This window comes from Rutilus rutilus (assembly GCF_951802725.1).
Source record: "Rutilus rutilus genome assembly, chromosome: 5".
In the NCBI taxonomy this organism is placed as follows: domain Eukaryota; kingdom Metazoa; phylum Chordata; class Actinopteri; order Cypriniformes; family Leuciscidae; genus Rutilus; species Rutilus rutilus.
Genome location: NC_140213.1, coordinates 35,423,050 through 35,442,268, shown reverse-complemented (window position 1 = coordinate 35,442,268; position 19,219 = coordinate 35,423,050). Strand labels below are relative to the sequence as shown.

Here is a 19,219-nt window from a genome sequence, read left to right as displayed (position 1 = left end):
TACACACAATCCTGAGTGCGTGCGTTTAGAGGCTGAGACGGACTTGTGAAAGGATTTACAGTAATTGCAGACTGACAGAAAGCGCGCAGGCTCTCATAATTCTCCCTGCAATGTGAATCCCTGGCGTATTTATACTGTGACCATGCATCTTTAGGCTTTTAGCTCAATTAGATTATCCATTTGATCCAACCCTAGCTGTCTAAACAAATCAGTTACTCTAAGGAATGTCTATCATCTTTATGGACTTTGTTTCCTGTTTTTGAAGAACACTGTTAAGGTTAAAAACTAGATGTATTGGTGCGGATACATATTTCCTTCACCTGCAGTGATGAAATGCATTGCCTGTTTTTGTAGGGAGGGTTATGAAGGGAAATGGAGCTGAAAAATACTTCCTTGCTTACTTCCAAATGTCTGTCAGCTTCCAATGTCACCTCCTCCTCAAATGCAACATTTTCTTCTGCTTTTTTTTCACTTGATATAACAGCATTGCTATTTCTATTGCTAATATTTAGGGGGTTAGAAGTTTGTTTTAGCCTGAAAGATTATTTTCTCTGTAAAGATTATTTTGTTTCTTTATTCTTCTGGAAGATAAAAGGAACTGCTAGGAGACACAAAGAGCTATAGATGAATGAGAATTTAAAATAGCAGAAAACGTGAAACTTTGATTGCTGATATATAATAGATCTATTTAATATTTAAAAAAAAAATTGTTTCAACATATAATTAATATTAATGCTCTAGTATTCTGATATGCTGATTGTCTGAAGTTTAAAATCATTGGTTACCCGTAAGCCAATCACATAACGTTTGGTTATGACGTGTGTAATGCGCTGGCTCAGCCGCATCGAACTTCCACTGTAAACACATGTATGATGCGAAAACAAAACCATAGAGCGAAACACCGGAGTGAACATGGCTGTGAACGACTTTTGCAGATTATGTCAAGTAAATCTACGCATCCACGGTACAATCAGCGTCTACGTCACGGCTCTCAGCCCGCCCTCTGTTCGTTGATTGGCCGGCTGTTTTGAGGCCGGAGGAAAACTGGGAGATAGGTCGCTATCTCAGACTGAGTACAGAAGCGAACTGAAATTGAGCGGAAGTACGAAGTCTGACGTAGTCAGGCTAAATATTTTGTGGAAACCGGGATAATTTATTTCAGGCTTCTTTGAATAGAAAGTTCAAAAGAACATAATTAATTTGAAATATAAATATTTTGTTTTATTTATCTTTTGTTAAACTTTATAAATATATTTACTGTCACTTTTGATCATGCATCCTTGCTGAATTTCTTATTTCTTAATTTCTTTAAAGGGGTCATATAATGCCAATTTTGTACAAGTTAATATGATTCTTTAGGGTCTAAATGGAAAGTTTGTAATATGCTTTAATTAAAAATTCTCATTAGTATTGTAAAAAAAACACTCATTTACCTGGTCAAAAACAGCTCTGTTTTCAGCACGCCATTTAAGTGCATGTGTCTTTAAATGATAATGAGCTTTGCTCACCCCGCCCCTCTGTTCTGTGGGGCGTTTTGACACAGTACACCTGGAGTGTTGCCTTGACAACAGTTGAGGGTATATTTTGGAGAAAGAATGGCAGCGGGAGTCTCTGACGAAACATCTGTGCAACCGTATCAATTTGAACCGTAGTCGGGCCCGGAAAAATGTGACAATTGAGGCTCGAACAGGATGTTTCTGAATGGTTGGTTAACGTAATGTCACTTTGATCTATCTTTGTATGTACTGGCAGGGTAGAGTAGTGACATACGAACGCTATGTGTTTACTGATGTATACGTTAGTTCAATGACAGATTTATGTTACAGCTAATGGTCATGAAAAACTTTTTTTCGGTTAATGTAGGCTTGTCAGTGATGCGTAACGTTATCTATGCAGTGTTAGGTACAACTGTCAGGGCTGAAGCACTGACATGAGGTCACGGCAGGAATGTTTCTTAGCAAAACCAGCTTTATACTGACCCTCGTTTATAAAACAGCAGTCTGGTGAGAAATTATTCGCGCAAACATGAAAGCATGTTGATCGTGGGGAATATTCCCTTCGAAAACAAAACTCAGCCACTGCGTCTTCAGCGGTTTGGATTTAGGAACATCAAAATGACTGTTGTGTTCGTTATTACACCCAAGAACAGAACACCACAATCGCTTAGACGCCATTCTGCTCCAGCGTATCAACAATGCGGACTATGATGACAGCTCGCTCAGGGCGGTTCTGTGTTGAAACGCTGCTGTCAATTAACAATCGTGGGAGGGGCGTCCGACCGTGTGACGTCACACGGTCAGATGGCTCGATTTGAGACAGTTGAAAATATATAAAGAGATTACTTTTTTTTTTTTTTTATCATTATATGATGGTTGTGTACAGGCACTGCCAGCACACACTTCAGTACAATCAACTTGTAAAAGTGCATGTACCATTATATGACCCCTTTAAAAAAAAAAAAACGTACTGACCCTGAACCAGTGATGGAGTACTCGAGTCCGACTCGAGTCCCTATTCTGGACTCGAGACTTGACTTGGACTCGCGGACTGATGACTCGTACTTGGACTCGGACTCGAGGATAAATAAAATCGGACTTGAGCATTCATCAAATGAATGACGTTGGATGAAGTTTCTGACTAAATAGGTTTTAAAATTTGATATAATATGTTACACTTTTCCTGTTTCGGGCTCCAGCCCCAGCACTCTCACCGTCTTCAAACAACACGAGCGCTGCCTTGCTCCCTCTCCCTCCTCGCGCATATTAACCAAAATCGATTGACACGATAGTAAAAGGTCGGAAGACCGAAGTTTCACGTGGAGCATTCAGAGATTTTTTTTCTCTGAGAAAAAAAAAAACTTCTCTGAAAAGCGTTCCGCACTTTCAGCTGACATTAACCACAATTTCAATAAACAAAAAACCTATCTAGTGATGAAATGTTTTCTGTGTTGACCTTTTACAGTCTATGGTGTTGACACAAATCTTGTGCGATGTCCTGTCCTAAATTGCCGAGATAATAACACAACACGTGCCTTAGGCTACACGTCCATTAATGACACGTCCGATTCGCGAACTAATGACTAGTGATGTAGTACTCGAGTCCGAGACCGATTTCTGCTTTCTCGGACTCGTCTCGGACTTGTTCCTTCAAAGACTCGGTCTTGACTCGGACTCGGCATAGGCGGTCTCGTCCCCAACACTAGTCCATTATAAATAAATAAACAATTCCCAATCTAGCTTAGTCTGTAGGCCTAACTGTTGATTATTAACTGGGGTGATATTAAATCATGAATATGAAAACTGACATGTTTTTATGGTCTTGGTATCGACTCCTAAAGACTCGGTCTCGACTTGGACTTGCTTCCTCAAAGACTCGGTCTTGACTCGGACTCGACTGTATTTGAAAACCAACGGACTCGGTCTCGACTCTGTCTCGACCCTTCAGAGACTCGGTCTTGACTCGGACTCGGCATAGGCGGTCTCGTCCCCATCACTACTAATGACTCCTTTGAACCGATTCACTTTAATGAATGGTTAAAACAACTGTCCATCTATCCAACAACGAACTCACGAGACGTCTGAATCGGTGTATAACAAATCGGTAACACTTTACAATAATGTTCCATTTATTAAACTCTAGTTAACGACATTAGTTAACATTTACTATTAATAAACTACACTTCTACAGCACTGTTAATGTTAATTTTAACATTTAGGCTACTAATAGCCTACATTATTGAAATCAAAAGTTGTATTTGTTAACACAGTGGTGTCATTTTTGTTCAATGTAGACCCTCTTTTATAATTATATCAGCTCTTTAAAGGTGCCAGAGTAGAGAAATGTAGGCAGTCTTGAAATATAACACAGACTCAACCTTGATGACTCGACTCGGACTCGAACTCAGGTAATGGTGACTCGACTCGGACTCTTCTTTTGGTGACTCGGACTCGAACACTGGGGACTCAGACTCGACAGTTGGTGACTTGACTACAACACTGCCCTGAACTTTTGAATTTCATCAGTGGTGTGTTTATTTATGAAGTAGCTGGGTAATAAAGTGGAACAAAGTATTGTCATTCAGTCATTATCACAAAATAAACCCTTTCTGTCATATCAGATTTTTTGTGTGCTGTCCCTATGCAAATGATTATGAAAATATATAATGAAATTCTAGAAACTGTGTTTGTCATATTGCAGGTACTTAATAATCTGGAGAGAAACTCAGAGAAACAATCTCCCATATGTCCCAGAAGCACATGATGTTCCACATTACTTTTAACTCCAACTCACGGTTCTGTTGCTCTGCATGCATGCTACAAAGTATCCACAGATCGTGAATGCTTAAATAGGCCATGTATCATCAAGGGAAGAGATGAGAGGGATGTTAATGTGTGTGTGTGATCCACGTGAATGGCTCTTAAGGCATCCTGATGGGTGCTGGGAAGATGGATCTGTCTGTGGTTTCATCCAGTTCATGAGTTAAGTGCACAGATGGTCCTGACAGCTCGCAGACAGGAGCCTTTCATTATGTTTGATCAGTGTCTATTTCTCTGTTTTTCTTTCACATGCAGGAAAGACCAGAATCTCTTGTCTCCGGTGAACTGCTGGTACCTGTTGCTGAACCAGGTTCGACGGGAGAGCAAAGACCATGCGACATTGAGCGACATTTATCTGAACAACGTCATCATGCGCTTCATGCAGATTAGTGAAGACTCCACACGTCTTATGAAAAAGGTCAGTGTTTTTGATTACATTTCAAAGACTTCTAGTCTCTAAATGTTCTTTAAAAGTCTCAAAATAACTTGTTGACTCCTGAAAACATGTTGTAAAACATGCTTTAAAATGAAAAAGCATTTAAGGGAAAACACAACTTTTCACAACAACCTCTGATTATTCTTTTCTCTGTGTGAAAATGCTGTTTATAATTGTATGAATTCATGATTATTTATAAGTTATTCAGCTCTGCTAAATATTAAACTAATTATATAAAACTATGTTGTCACTGCACTACAAATATGTTAATCAAACTTATTGAAAAGAGACCAGGCCTAATACAGTTCTTGCACTTTAATGCAGGCCAAAGCACACAGCAATGGAAGGGTTAAACTCTTGTCAGAGTGTAACTGTGTAACTGACATCCGCTTAAAAAAAATATTTTAAGGAGTGTTAGCAAGAAATGCCAAGTAGATATTTGACAAACTTTGTCACTTGTCCTGTTTATATCCATTGTAAGTGTGTTATAGTACTGTTTACAAAAAATATATTTTCTGTGGTGATCAACATAATGCCTGTGTGGACAAATGCAGTCGATTAACTTTGAACATTCCCTTTAAAATTCACATGAAAAAATTATTATCTTCCATTCTGGAGAATAACAACCAGCTATTAATCAAGACACTACTTCACATTTACGCCATAACATGTGCAGTTATTTTTAGCTATGGAAATAGCAAAAAAATAAAAACCTCTTCGTTGAGCTACTTTCTTTTGTTCCTTTCTCTGTCTATTATTTTACTGTCAGTCCTCTTTCCTTTTTTTTTTGGACCCTAAAAGCAACTTTACAGCATATTTAAGCCTTTCTTAAAGGGATAGTTCAGCCAAAAATGGAAATTCTGTGATCATTTACTCACCTTGTTCCAAATTTGTATGATTAACTTTAGATTTTCTTCTTTACTTAGATTTTTATGAATATATTATTTTGTGTTCCATAGAAGAAAGTATATTAAATAAGGTTACAATGAAATTATTTATTTAAATACTGAGTAATATTAATCAACAACATGTACTTATAGGGTTAGGGTAGGATTAGGGTTTTGTTGAGGGTTGGTTGCATGTAATTACGCATAATTTACTGTTATTACTATGGTAAGAACATGTAACGTATGTAACAAGAACACTGTAAAATAAAGTGTTACCAAAAACTATTATAAAAAAGTTACAACTGTTTTCGTCCATATAATGAAATACAAATGAGGTTTAGTGTTGTTTTGGATCCCATGGACCTTCACAAACCAAAACTATATTTTATATAATATTTAAATCTTTTTATTTTCAACATATCCTCCACACAAGAAGGTAAATCAAAACAGGTTTGGAACGACATCAGGTGAATATATGATAAAAGAATATCCATTTCTGGGTGAACTATCCCTTTAGTAAGTGAAATACTACATGACATTTTGTCTTTGTTATGACAATCAATCAGCGCACGTCTTTGTTTCTATCAGCTTTGATATAGTAGAATGAGCTCAAATGGTAATGTTTAGTCAATGCGTTTGATGCGTAGTTTCCTGTGATTCCTGTGATTGTCATTGCTGTATAAATACTTTTGGACTACCTCAGCTGCTGCATTATAATACTATGCAAACCTTTTTGTGAATCGTAATTTCTTCACATGCGAAAAAATGCGCTGCTTTTGCGGTGTAAAGAGGACTTAAAGATTTTTAAAGTGTACCTGTGTGCAGTTAGTTCTTGCTTATCTCATATGTGGGGCATGTGATGTCTTGTGTGGTACAGGATTGTTTGTGTGCCTGTATTCGCTTGACAGATTTACGATGTGAGTCCGGCCATACGGGACCTCTGGTTCTGGGCTGCGGTTCTGTTCTGAGAAGTTCCTAAAGACCGAGCTCTAATCATGGCCTCCTGCCTGTCGTTTGATGTCTGCGGCCCCATGACCAAGACGACGTGGCGGTCCCTCCAGCGCAGGCCACAGAAGGGGGACAACTCCCAAACAGATTATGTGCTGCCATGCATGCGAGTCATATGAGACGACCACAACAGCAAATTACAAGGCTGGAATGTGGGAGGTATAAGTTTGGTCTCAAACAGGGGTTATTCAGAGGGCTTGACCAGCAGATCTGACTGGTTTATAAAAAAAGTATATTCTGTCATTATTTACCCATCTTTATGTTGTTCCTAACCAGTATGAGTTTCTTTCTTCCACTGAACACAAAAGATGAAGTATTTTGGCCACTCTTTTAAAGGAACAAGCCGACTTTTTTGGACTTTTTAGATTCACTGTATCCCGCAGAGTTAGATAAGTCCATGTACATACACTTCTCATCTCCGTGCGTGCCGTAACTCTGTCTGACGCACCCACCACTAGCACCCACCGCTAGCCTAGCTTAGCACAAATACTGGAGGTAAACTGCTCCACCTAGCCTACTGCTCCCAATAAGTGACAAAATAACTCCAACATTTTCCTATTTACATGTTGTGATTTGTATAGTCACAGCGTGTACAAATAACATGGTCACATGAGACACAGCCATCTACTAACCGTATACATACTGGGAACTATATTCTCAGAAGGCAAAGCACTGTTACTTCTACAGAGTGATTTGCTCGCTACTAGCTACTAGCTAGCTAGTCACGTTGGTTTTGTTGACAGAAGCTTTTCAGGTGTTGCGCTAATCACTCCGCCCAAGTAGCAGTGCTTCGCTTTCTGAGAATATAGTTATATACTATACAAATCACAACATGTAAATAGGAAAATGTTGGTGTTATTTTGTCACTTATTGGGAGCAGTAGGCTAGATGGAGCAGTTTACCTCCAGTATTTGTGCTAAGCTAGGCTAGCGGTGGGTGCGTCAGATAGAGTTACGGCACGCACGGAGATGAGAAGGGTATAACCTAAGGAACCTTTTTATAGTTCCTAGAACTAAATGCAAATGTACCTACTTTTTGGCGTGTTCACACCGCAGGAACTGGGAACGAGTTTTGTTCTAGGAACTCCTTTTGGGGGAACTAAATTAGGTCCTACTTCAGGGTCTAAACCAGCACTATAGGAACTACCAGTGACGTAAGTGTACGCTGATTGGCCGAACGCTTACGAAACACCACCACCCGCCATTTTCTAAAAAGCAGTGTACACACACAGGTTATAGCCTCAGAAACAGATTATTATCTCTCAACCTTTACACTAAGGAAAAAATTCAACGCAACTTTGAGGGGACCAAGCGAAGCATGATTATGTATTTTTGCTCAGCTAGCGACATTGGACATCATCCACACGGCAAACGCTAAAACGCTAGAAACGCTAATACTTTTTCCATATACTGTCTACTTTCTTTGTATAACAGTTCTATCTATTAACGTATTAGACAGGACTTTTAAACAGATTGAAACAGACTGAAAAGGCAAGGCTCTGGCATTCTCAGCGGCATCAAAATAAATGTCCGCCGTGCTGTCAAAAAAAAAGTCACAACAACAAGCGCGGCTTACTTCACTTCAGAGTTTCTACTGGTGGTGCGAATGCTAGTTCCTGAGGCCCCGTCCACACTACTGCGTTTTCGTTTAGAAACGGAGAATTAAAACGAATACGATCTCCGTCCACACCAGCGTTTTAGCTGCGTATTAGAATTGATCTCCGTCCACATTAAAACGACTGAAAACGCGGATCACGTGACCATTCACCAACACTGGGCATGCGCGAGCCGGTGTAAACACAACTTCATTGATAAAATTATCCCACCATGCGCTTGTTCTTCCCGGGTTAACCCAAAACCGACGCTCCATGTACACGGTCGATACCGGGAATTGTCAAACGTAAACTATTTTATCGGGAATTGTCAGGTGCACACGGGAATTGTCACATTGTCACTATTTTACCGGGAATTGTCACAGATCGTTCGAATAATAGCTTGCCTCCGGCGCATGTAGGCAGTTAGCATTGTAAAATGCAGAATTTACTTGCACAACAGCTGCTAGAAAAGATATAGCCTACGCCATGACTGATGACACCCAATCATAGATCCGAGCGTGAGCCTCTACTACGTCATCGTTTCTAAAGTCCTCCGTTTTGACCCGTCCAGACTAAAACGCCCTCCGGAGATTCAAAACGAAAAACGGGTCGGCAGCGTTTCTAAACTTCTCCGTTTTGGGTCTCCGTTTTTGCCGTTTTAGTGTGGACGGGAGGTGCAAACGTAGCAAAAGGTCTCAGTTTTTAAACGAAAACGCAGTAGTGTGGACGGGGCCTGAGTTCCTAGAACTACCCGGTGTGAAAGCCCCTAATTTTCAAAGGACCAGAATATGCTGGTCACTTTTTCCAGACTAGGGTTGTCAAAGTGAATCGCAAACAACTGGAAAGGTCTCCAGTTGTTTTGCGATTCACTTTTTTTTGTGTGTCATTTTTTTTATTTGACAACCCTAGTCTGGAAAAGTGACCAGAATATTCTTCAAAACTTAACCTTTTGTGCTCCACAAAAGAAAGTAAGTTAAAAGGGTTTGAAACACACACAAGGATGAATTTTGGTTGAGCCATTCCTTTAATGATGCCATAATGGTCTGATGTAGAGCGATCTTTTGTTGCACGCTAACACAAGGGGAAACTGCCCATTACTGTAAGGTGTAGTACTCTATTATGACATAAAAACCAGGTGTTCTTTGTCCTCCTCACAGCTGTTATTATTAGAACAAGTACCTTATGTTCAAGTACGTTGGAGAAGACCTCATGAGTCATGACGGAAACTCCAGATAGAAGGAACCTCAAAACAAAGCTGATGCGTCTGTAGGCCTTAAGTGACTAGTTATATAACAAAACAACCTCTTACATGCATTCTCTTGCTCTCTGCTGTCTGTGTGACACAAAAGTGGCAGAAGAGAGAGGGCAGTGTGTTGTTTTCCTCAAGGGCGCTGGATGTTGTTGGTGGGGAGCAGTCATTCACCCATGGTGTTGAAACTGCTCTTCCCTGTAATCAGTGCACCCCGCTTCCTTTGATCACAACATGGTTTCAGTAATGAGCCACACATACAGGAGAGCAAAGCCCCTGCTGTCCCCTCAACCCTCAGAGGCACAGCTGCACAGACCTCCAGATTGTCTCGCAAGAGACTTGTTAGTGGCAGTCACTCTTATTGTTGCTCATATTTGAGGTTAGGGATTTGAAGCCCCACCATTAGATCGTTTTTTCTTTTCCAATATATTATCCAGTATTGCTATATTTTTATTATGCATGCTCATTTCCCATGTTTTTTATATTTAATTACATTTGCCGTCATGTAGTCTTTAAACTAACAATTTAATACTGTTATATGTAATCTTCAGCTAATTTCAAAACGAATGTACAATGTTCATAATAATGTTGTTTTGTGAGGCCTATGTTTAAAGCAACACTAAATATAATTTTTTTACCTTAAAATAATGTTTCCAAAATCGTTTCAGTGGTTCATCAAGTCGTAACAGGGTGAAAGGCACTTCTGCATTCGCTTTGCGGCCCTATATCTGCTATAACCGCACTACGCAAGTTTGCCAGATCGGGTAGCGTTTCTGTAGTTCGAATGAGACATAAGAAACTACAAATTTGACTTGCTTTGTTACAATAGTCATTGTTTTTTGTTTTTCTTCGTTTCTGATGTCGCAATACATACTTTCATAAAATCATGCAACATACTCTACCTTGTCTGTGGACATCGTTCATTCCAAAGCCGGTGCTGGATAAACAGCGAGTGTGCGTCCGACAGTAGGCTGCGGTAGGCTAAATTATTTACGACAGCGGTAATGGACAATTCCGCTTCCAACCTGTAGGGGGACCGAAGAGGAAAAGTTATTTGGTGTTGCTTTAATTGTAGCATTTAAAATTATTGATTTTTTTTTTTACATATATTTTTTATAAATTTAGACAAAATAGTATAGATTTGGTTAGTCATAACATGAAAATAAAATTGGTATCAGCCAGAATTGTACTATTTGTTCATCATTAAAATTAATCTTCTAAATAGTAATCTAGTTACCTGTGATCTGAGTACCTGTGCATCTTTTACAATTTGCTGTTTTTAAATGTTTTTTATTTCTATTTGCATACACTTTTTGTATTATTTTATTTATTTATTTATTATTTAGCATTTATTTGGCAGGCTGGTGTTAGAAAAAAATGGCTAATTTGTTTTTGTGACATATAGTCCACTACCATTCAAAGGTTTGACGTTTTTGAAGGATCACGTGACACTGTAGACTGATGTAATGATGCTGAAAAATCAGCTTTGCCATCACAGGAATAAATTACAAACTTAAAACTTATTAAACTACATAATTTAAAATTAACTTTATTTTTTATTAAATAAATGTAGCCTCTTTGAGCATAAGAGACTTCTTTCAAAAACATTAAAGAAATCATACTGAAACTTTTGAACAGTAGTGTAAGCTAAATCTTAGAAAAGCCAGTCAAAATAAGAAATACTAGAAACTCTTTCCATTTAAATGCAAAAGAGAGTGTTAAAGGATCTGTGATGTACTGTATTCACGGAACAGTCGTGCATTCAACCGCATATGGCATCACTGGAGCGCACGTCCTTTTTCTAGCATGCATGTACAGCGAGGAATTCCATCATGGTAGGGTACATTTTGTCACATGTATTTTGTTTTCATTATTTATACAACATGCTTTTTTTTAAAACTCTTAGGTTATTTATGAAATCCAAGGTTGATTTTTGAAACCTAGTCTTTCCTGATGCACTCAGAGATGTTTGTTCTTTTTTAAAGATGTTATTTGGTTTTCTGTCAATACATTACAGTAGTTGATGAATCCTAGTTTTTTGTTTTATCTAAAATTCTTCTTTACTAATTGTATTCCATTTTCAACAGTAGGTTCAATGCTACTGATAACATAGTCTTCAAGGATAAATCCCACTGTAAGTGCCCTGATCATAATTTGCAATATAGTAAAGCTGTCTACAACCGCCATGCACGTTAAATGGCTGTCAACACTTTATTTAGGACCTTTATTGCCACGCAGTATGCTGCCTGCTGCCATAAAGTGAATGGCTCCTCACTATTTTTGACATGACTGGCTTCATCATGAGCCCTCCGCATGGTGCTGTCAGCTCTCTCGTGTTCGTGCCTTGAAGGTTGTACATTTTTTATAGCCAGATTAATTTTAATGGAAAGATGTAACCTTCTATACCCAGAGGCTTGATACGGTTATATATAGAATCCTTAAAGTCAACTAGCAGATAGTAGTGCTACAATGACTCAACTTCTCACTTGACATGTAAAGTCCCAGCATCTAAGGGGCTGTTTACACGACACTATTTTCTAACTAAAAACGGCAAACTTTTTATGCTTTTTGGAAGTTGATTTACACGACAACTGACAAACTTTTGAAAATGGATTTCAAAGTGTACGTTTATGAGAACGATACCGTTATCGTCTCAGTGTAAACTACAAAAATGTGAATTTGTGAAAACGGTGATGTCATGCGCATGCGTATTATGTGTTCAGTCTATAGTTGTGTAGTGTTTCTTTACAAAGTGACATCGCCAACTACTGGCCTGGCATGAATAATGCAGCGTTTTTAGTCGTTTTCACAGATCTGTGTGAACGAGGATTGTTTTGACAACGTTGTCGTTTGTACGCGGAAAACCTCAAAGGAAAAACGTTTCCGTTTTTAGTACATTGTTGTCATGTAAACAACACACCCTAAGCTGCAAAGTCTAGGACTCATGCAAGGTAGAGGTCATGACTCAGGCCTGGGACTTTTGAAACTGGAAATAACTGCCGTTTATTGATGCATTTTTATACAAAATCACTTATAAATGAAGAATATTTTATTTATTTTATTTTATTGTTTCATTCAATATTTTACGTAGAATTTTTTTATTTTCAAACACATTTTGTTTTATTTTGAGGAATGTCATTCTTAATTCAATTCAAATAGCACAAAACCATGCTTCCCACAGTCCTTTACTCTATTGCCAACCTGCTTGATTGCTCCCAAAATAGGCTGAGCCACCTCAGCTCTCCATGTAACTGTGCTTGTCAGTTTGACCATCGGCTGGAAACGGTTATGTAAAAGGCAGAATTGGCTGGTGTTAGATGAGCCCGAGAGGAAGCCTGATTGAAGGCAGAGCTTTGGCATGGCACGTGAATAATCTCTCTAGGCCTGTTTGGATCTGCATGCCCGGATGCTGCCGGTACTGTACGATGAGTCACGGATGATGAACTTAGCATTTAGTGCAGACTTGTGTGCCTCTGAGATCCTGCGGGTGTGCTGAAGTGCACACATGTACACACACACTGCTGTTAGCTCTTGTGTTTGCTCTTGAGCGGTTGAGTGTGGAACAGCAGTGTGGGTGTTTGAAGATCTTAGCTAAATTATTTTGACTCTTGCCCTCCACGCGACACGTGTGACCTGTTATGCTTGCGTTAAACATACAGCTGAGTTAAATTAAATGTCTGAATGAGTTGATATCACATAGCCTGTGAAGAACAGATCATATTTCCCCTAAATAATTTTTTTAAATATAATTTTGTTTTAAAAAAAAAAATATATACAAGTATTTCTTTCACTTTTAATATTTAATTACATTTTTATACTTTTATTATATACTTATGCTTAATACATTTTACTATAAATATAAAAAATATTAAATATATTATTATTATACTAGATATTATTATAAAATATTTTATTTAAATATACTACCTTTTTGATCATTTTTACTGTAATTTTCATTAAAATAATGTCATTTTTTTATCTTCTTTTTTCATTTTGGTAATTTCAATTTCAAACGATCTTTGGGTTGGAAATTTCATTTTAAATGTGACATATTTGGTAGCATCTCTTTTGATTGGTGGGTTAACAATGATATGAAATTAATTATCTTTGTTATGCTGGGTAGCAAAAAGATGGCCATAAGAAAATGGTTAAAGCCAAAGTCACTTTCTATTGATGAATGGATGCATACTCAACATTTATATAATAGAAAATACTTTTTTCCCTCTTTTTGAAGTACTAAATTAAGTCTAAAGGACTAAAAAGGACAAAATGAAGCCCTTGATTAGTTGCACCTGGTGTGCTTGAGACAACACCTGTTTTGCAGATTTGTGCTGTTGTGAGGGATTCTATTCAGGGGGTTGAATAATTTTGAGACTGCAGAAGTCATTAAAAGTTGCGTTTTCAGTTGAATTTGGGGAAACCTCTTGAAACATTTGTTGTGTTGAGGTATTTCAATTACTTTGTTTGATTTGTTCATTGCAAACAGCTGAAAGTCTGTTCATTTTGCCAGTAAACCTGTTTTGCAATGGGGGATGAATAATTTTGATTGCAACTGTATGATTGATGAGATTCACCCTAAAACATCCATCAAATTGTTTTCTAAATAAACCCACATGGACTAAAATGCTGATAGCATCTCCAGTTCATTTCACAGTCATACATTGTGAGTATAATTTAGTTTGAAGAACATAGTGGCCTCTGATTCTTCAAGATTGACTGGAGGTCTTGCCCTAACTGTTGCAAAAGGATTTGCTCATAGCACCCCTGAGCACTGGGATGCTGGGAATGGCTCGTGAAATCAGATTAGTAGAGATATAATTGGGTTAGTGAGAGTCTTGAGTGGTCTGCGAGACAGAAAGATCAGCCTCATGCAGGTAATCCACGCAAGCTGCTAAAAGTTGAAGCAAACAGTTCAACTATGTGAAAGAGGTGAAGAGCGTGCGCCCATTAATCTCTTGCAAAACTAACATTTTAATTGCACACAAACACATGCAGCTTTCTTATTTTGTCAAATATTTTGTCAGTGAGTTTAATGTGATCTGATAGCTAATGCCTCTCTTTCTAATCTCTTTCTCTTCAGAGTAAAGAAATCACCTTTCAGCTGCAAGAGGATTTGATGAAAGTCCTCAACGAGCTCTACACGGTAAGTGTTGTAAGTTTTGTAAGTGTAAAAGTTTTTTTTGCTATGCATTTCTTCCGGCTAAACCCAGGAGTGTACTATGGTAAAAGACCTTGGCAGATTATGATGTTTATACCAATAATCAATAATTAATTCCCACACTTTAATTACAGCTGTCAGGTCCACTGCAATTGCTCGGAAGATTCATGCGTACTTTGCTTTCCCTGCGGTCTTAATAAGATGCTAATATATTCCCAGGTCTTAAAAACCACCTGCAGACTGAGGACTCTCTGTGTTTATTTGTTTGCAACGCTTAGCGTTACGTGTTTTTCCATTAAAGGGATAGTTCACCCAAAAATGAAAATTCTGTCATCATTTACTCACCCTCAAGTTGTTCCAAACCTGTATGAGTTTCTTTGTTCTGCTGAACACAAAGGAAGATATTTGGAAGAATGTTTGTAACCAAACAGATCTCGGTCCCCATTGACTTCCATAGTAGGAAAAAAATATACTATGGTAGTCAATGGGGACCGAGATCTGTTTGGTTACAAACATTCTTCCAAATATCTTCCTTTGTGTTCAGCAGAACAAAGAAACTCATACAGGTTTGGAACAACTTGAGGGTGAGTAAACAATGATAGAATTTTCATTTTTGGGTGAACTATCCCTTTAAATCTCTGTTCGCTTTTGTTGCTTTTATACTTTGTGTCCAAACTAAACAATGGGATGAAGTGCAAATTATTTAATTATGTTATACATGATAATCTTCAAGTTTTTGTCTTAAATATCACTGAGTAACTATCAAAAAATGTCACAAAGCAAAACGTTATGACCTACAATTGGTTTCCATTTCTAACTTATTGTGTGACTAGCTCCACTCATGGTAAAATGCCATTGGCCTATAATCTTGTTCCTCAGTGCTGTTTTTAAATCATCAGATATGTTCAGATTGGCTGATTTGGTCAGCATTTCAGTTTCTATTCTACATTGCAGTGAAGTACATTCGATATTCAGATTCAGCTTACACTACCGTTCAAAGGTTTAGGGTCGGTAAGAGTTTTTAAAATGCTTTTGAAAGAAGTCTAATGCTTATTTGATAAAAAATTATAATAATATTGTGAAATATTATTACAATTTCAAATTTTTGCCCTTAATGTTTTAAAATATAATTTATTCCTGTGATGGTATTTAGTGTCTTTAGTGTCTCCAGTCTTTAGTGTCACATGATCCTTAAGAAATCATTCTAATATGCTGATTTGCTGCCCAAGAAAAAATCCTTATTATTATTATTATTATTAAGTGTTGAAAGCAGTTGATAATAATCAGATGCTTAATGTTTTTTTGGAAACCATGAATAGAAAGTTCAAAAGAAAAGCATTAATTTGAGATGGTCTTTACTCTCACTTGTGATCAATTTAATACATCTTTGCTGAATAAAACTGTACATTTTTCACCAACAAAACACTGAACCCAACATTTTGTAACAAACTAAATTATTACTTTCAAAATTACTAAATGGGTTTCATTTAGAAATGAAGATTTGGTTTGTCTTCTCTTCGAGAAACCTCAGCCCTGATTCTTTTATTTTGAAGCTGTCACGTTTATTCATTTTCTGTACGTTTGTTCTGGTAATTACACCACACACCATTGCTTCCTTTTGATCTCTGTAGAAGTGTATCATCCCTTTTGACCTGAATTAGCCTTCGGGAGGGAAACACTCTTGTGGGATCGTTGCATCAGAAACCCTCCGTGCAGCCACAGCCAGTAAAATAACAGGTCTGGTGTGACTCTAAAATTGGTCCTTCTAAAACCAGCAGAAATGTAAACAGAGTTCCAGACCAGTAAGTGGAGAGCGGGGCCCATGGTTTGGTCTGCCATTCTAGCCATGTGTCTAATTATACAGCCGTGGACAGCAGTGCACTGTGCTGCTCCGACTGTACATATTTATGAACAATATTTAGCTTGGTCCACGTTTTATAGTCAGGCTCTCTTTTGAGGCCCTTTGAGGCTTTACTGTACCATGAATTATAATGCTGCGTGACTGCCACCATGATTATGGCCTGGACTGACTCTGTGTTCAGGGGTCTAATCGTGAATGGCTCCTTGTAATCAGCTTGGTGCTCAGTCACCTTTGATTGAGGAGAAGGCAAGCTGATGAGCGGAGCTTAGCGCTTTAGCGTTAGCGTCAGGCTTTGCAAGAGGCTTACGGAGCACAAGGCACAAAAACATTACAATCATACTTAGAAACTTGCCACCTAAATAAGCGTTAGCATATATTGCTAACAAGACTGACAGAAAAACCTGAGAGAACAGCAGCTGTGATATATATATCTATATATATATATATACACATACATACATACATACATGCATACATACATACTGTATTTCTTGTTAGCAGTTCATGCTAATGCTCATATTTAGGATTGGCGAATAAAACAAATTTAGTATAATTTATAATTAAATATATTTTTATTTATTTTATTTATTTCAGCATAAAGCATTTGGATTTATTTCGGTTTATTTTGTGGGCTTGTTTTTTTAGCAAGATCTGGCAACGCAAATGAGTCAAGGCTTATACCGCTTTCCCTGTGATTTCTTGCACTGCACATAAAGAAGAAGGGAGAAACATTTCTGATGGACGTTAAAGATATAGTGGAGGATTTTCTTTTTCCGGGTGGATCATCAAGACTATTGGTCCTCCTAGTTGTCAGTCATTCTGGTGATGTGTTTACGTAAGGCCGTCGTACGTGCTCGTCCCTAGGTAGTTTTCGCTTTCTGCGCATGCGCACTTTCAGGTGTATATGTGTGGTGAGCTACGGGTTCAGCCATTCATTGAAGCTCGCCGTTCTCACCGGGTTTTTTCAAAATGTCTGAGGGTCGCAAGAGTAAAAGTGTCTACGAATTGTATGACAAGAAGAGAAAGGCCTCTGAAGAAAGAAACAAGACCAGAGTGTTTTTGGGAGAATATTTCACACGCTGGTGTGCGCTAAAAGCACAGGTTGGGCTTCCCACTGATGCCTCAGTCGGGAAGTTTCTACTCGACAGGTAAAGTTTGGCATGCTAATTGGAGAAATCCATTTAAAATCACTGCTAGTAAAAGTTAATGTAGGCCTAAGCTATGATTAGCGATGCTAGCCCTGGCACAAGTCACGCAGCAACTTGTAAACAGAGCGTGCACGAGGAGAACTAGGCTTGTGTATGCTCTCTCATGCACACGTTTAATAAGCGTTCCCTCTCGGGAGCAGGTAGAGTGTTGCGCATGTGCATTTTTTCAAAAAGTGGAGAGGGCGGTTCTTTTCTAAAATTCGGGAAAATCCTCCACAATACCTTTAAAATACGTCAGACGTTAAAATATGTCATTAACAACTAGTTGTTCAGTTCAGTTCACTGCATAGAATTTATGTAAATTAAGTCGTCACAACCTGCATTTTTCGAGAGTTAATTCAGTTGTAGAATGCAGTTGTCACTCCTGTGAATGACTGAACTATGTGTGTACAGAACATGATTAAGCACTAAAAGGTGAACTTACAACTGAATTTAGCTGCAGTGTGTACGTGGCCATAGAGACTTATGGCTGGGTTTGGTTGACTTGGCAATACCTTAGGAACAATTGATATTCAGTGTAGTAAAGCCTCTTCTCCATTGACATCCATTCACAAAGAAAAAGCCTCTGGTCTCCTTCCCTGCGTACCGTTAGCATTAGCGCTTTTTTTGGCTAAAGGTTGCCTTCTAGTGGATTTTGCTATACGTAAGCCGTCCGCCATATTTGTACGGTCAAAACACGGGTCCGTGAACACTTGAGAGCAAGTTCTCTGTGCGTCTTCAACCGTAGTAAGACGCATGTATGAATATCTATATCTGCAATAGATTTCAGCAGATTATTTTGCTAAACTAACAATACAACAAGACGAAGGTGTCAAATAATACAACATTAAAAAGTTACCAAACTATAAAAACGCAAACAAACACATTCTCACATGTGAAAAGTTATTCCAATCATTAATTCTTTTACGCCGTTTACTTTCTTAGAAACTGACATCTTTTTATACTTTTATAGGAAAGGAGAGTCTGGAATATCAGCTGCATGCAGTGTTCAGTCATGCCATGGTGATGCTACATCAATTACAACGTGAAAAAGCTTTTAGTGTCGATTAAGCACTCGCTCTTTGTGAAGAGTTTGACATTGTGGGCATAATTAGTTTGTTAGTACAGGCTCATAAGCTCTGAGTCACATCCTAATGCTTGTTATAAAATTCATCTGAATATGACTAATAGCCACCTAAACAAAACAATGACTCATGCCATCTGAAGCAACATTTACCATTATGTCGCACATTCACCTCTTAGTAATTGGATTTCTTCACGGGAGTTTAGTACTCACTCAATAATATGCGTTTCATCTAAAAAGGCTCCGGGTTTGATGAAAGAAGTTGAGTATGGTTAAAAAAAAAAAAAAAAACGAGAATTTCTATTTTGGTTCCTCTTTGAAAGCATGTAGTTTGAAAGCAAATGAAGGTATATGAAGGAAAAAAATTATGCATTTATGTTATTTTAAAACGTCGATTGGTGCTTTTTTTAGCTTTTACATACATACAAAGGAATATAAA

The 19,219-nt window shown here is 38.0% G+C and overlaps 1 protein-coding gene across 6 annotated transcripts in view; it reads left to right on the top strand.

Annotated features, from left to right (window-relative positions):
• Positions 1-19,219, top strand: part of srgap1a (SLIT-ROBO Rho GTPase activating protein 1a) — a 116,356-nt gene that overhangs the window by 45,020 nt on the left and 52,117 nt on the right. For all 6 annotated transcript variants that reach the window (XR_014627441.1, XM_084409374.1, XM_084409373.1 and 3 more), the window contains exons 3-4: positions 4,572-4,734; positions 14,571-14,633. Coding sequence is in view for 5 of the 6 variants with exons in the window: in XM_084409374.1 (XP_084265500.1) it covers positions 4,572-4,734; positions 14,571-14,633 (226 nt within the window). In the remaining variant the exon portion in view is untranslated. The remainder of the gene's footprint in view (positions 1-4,571; positions 4,735-14,570; positions 14,634-19,219) is intronic.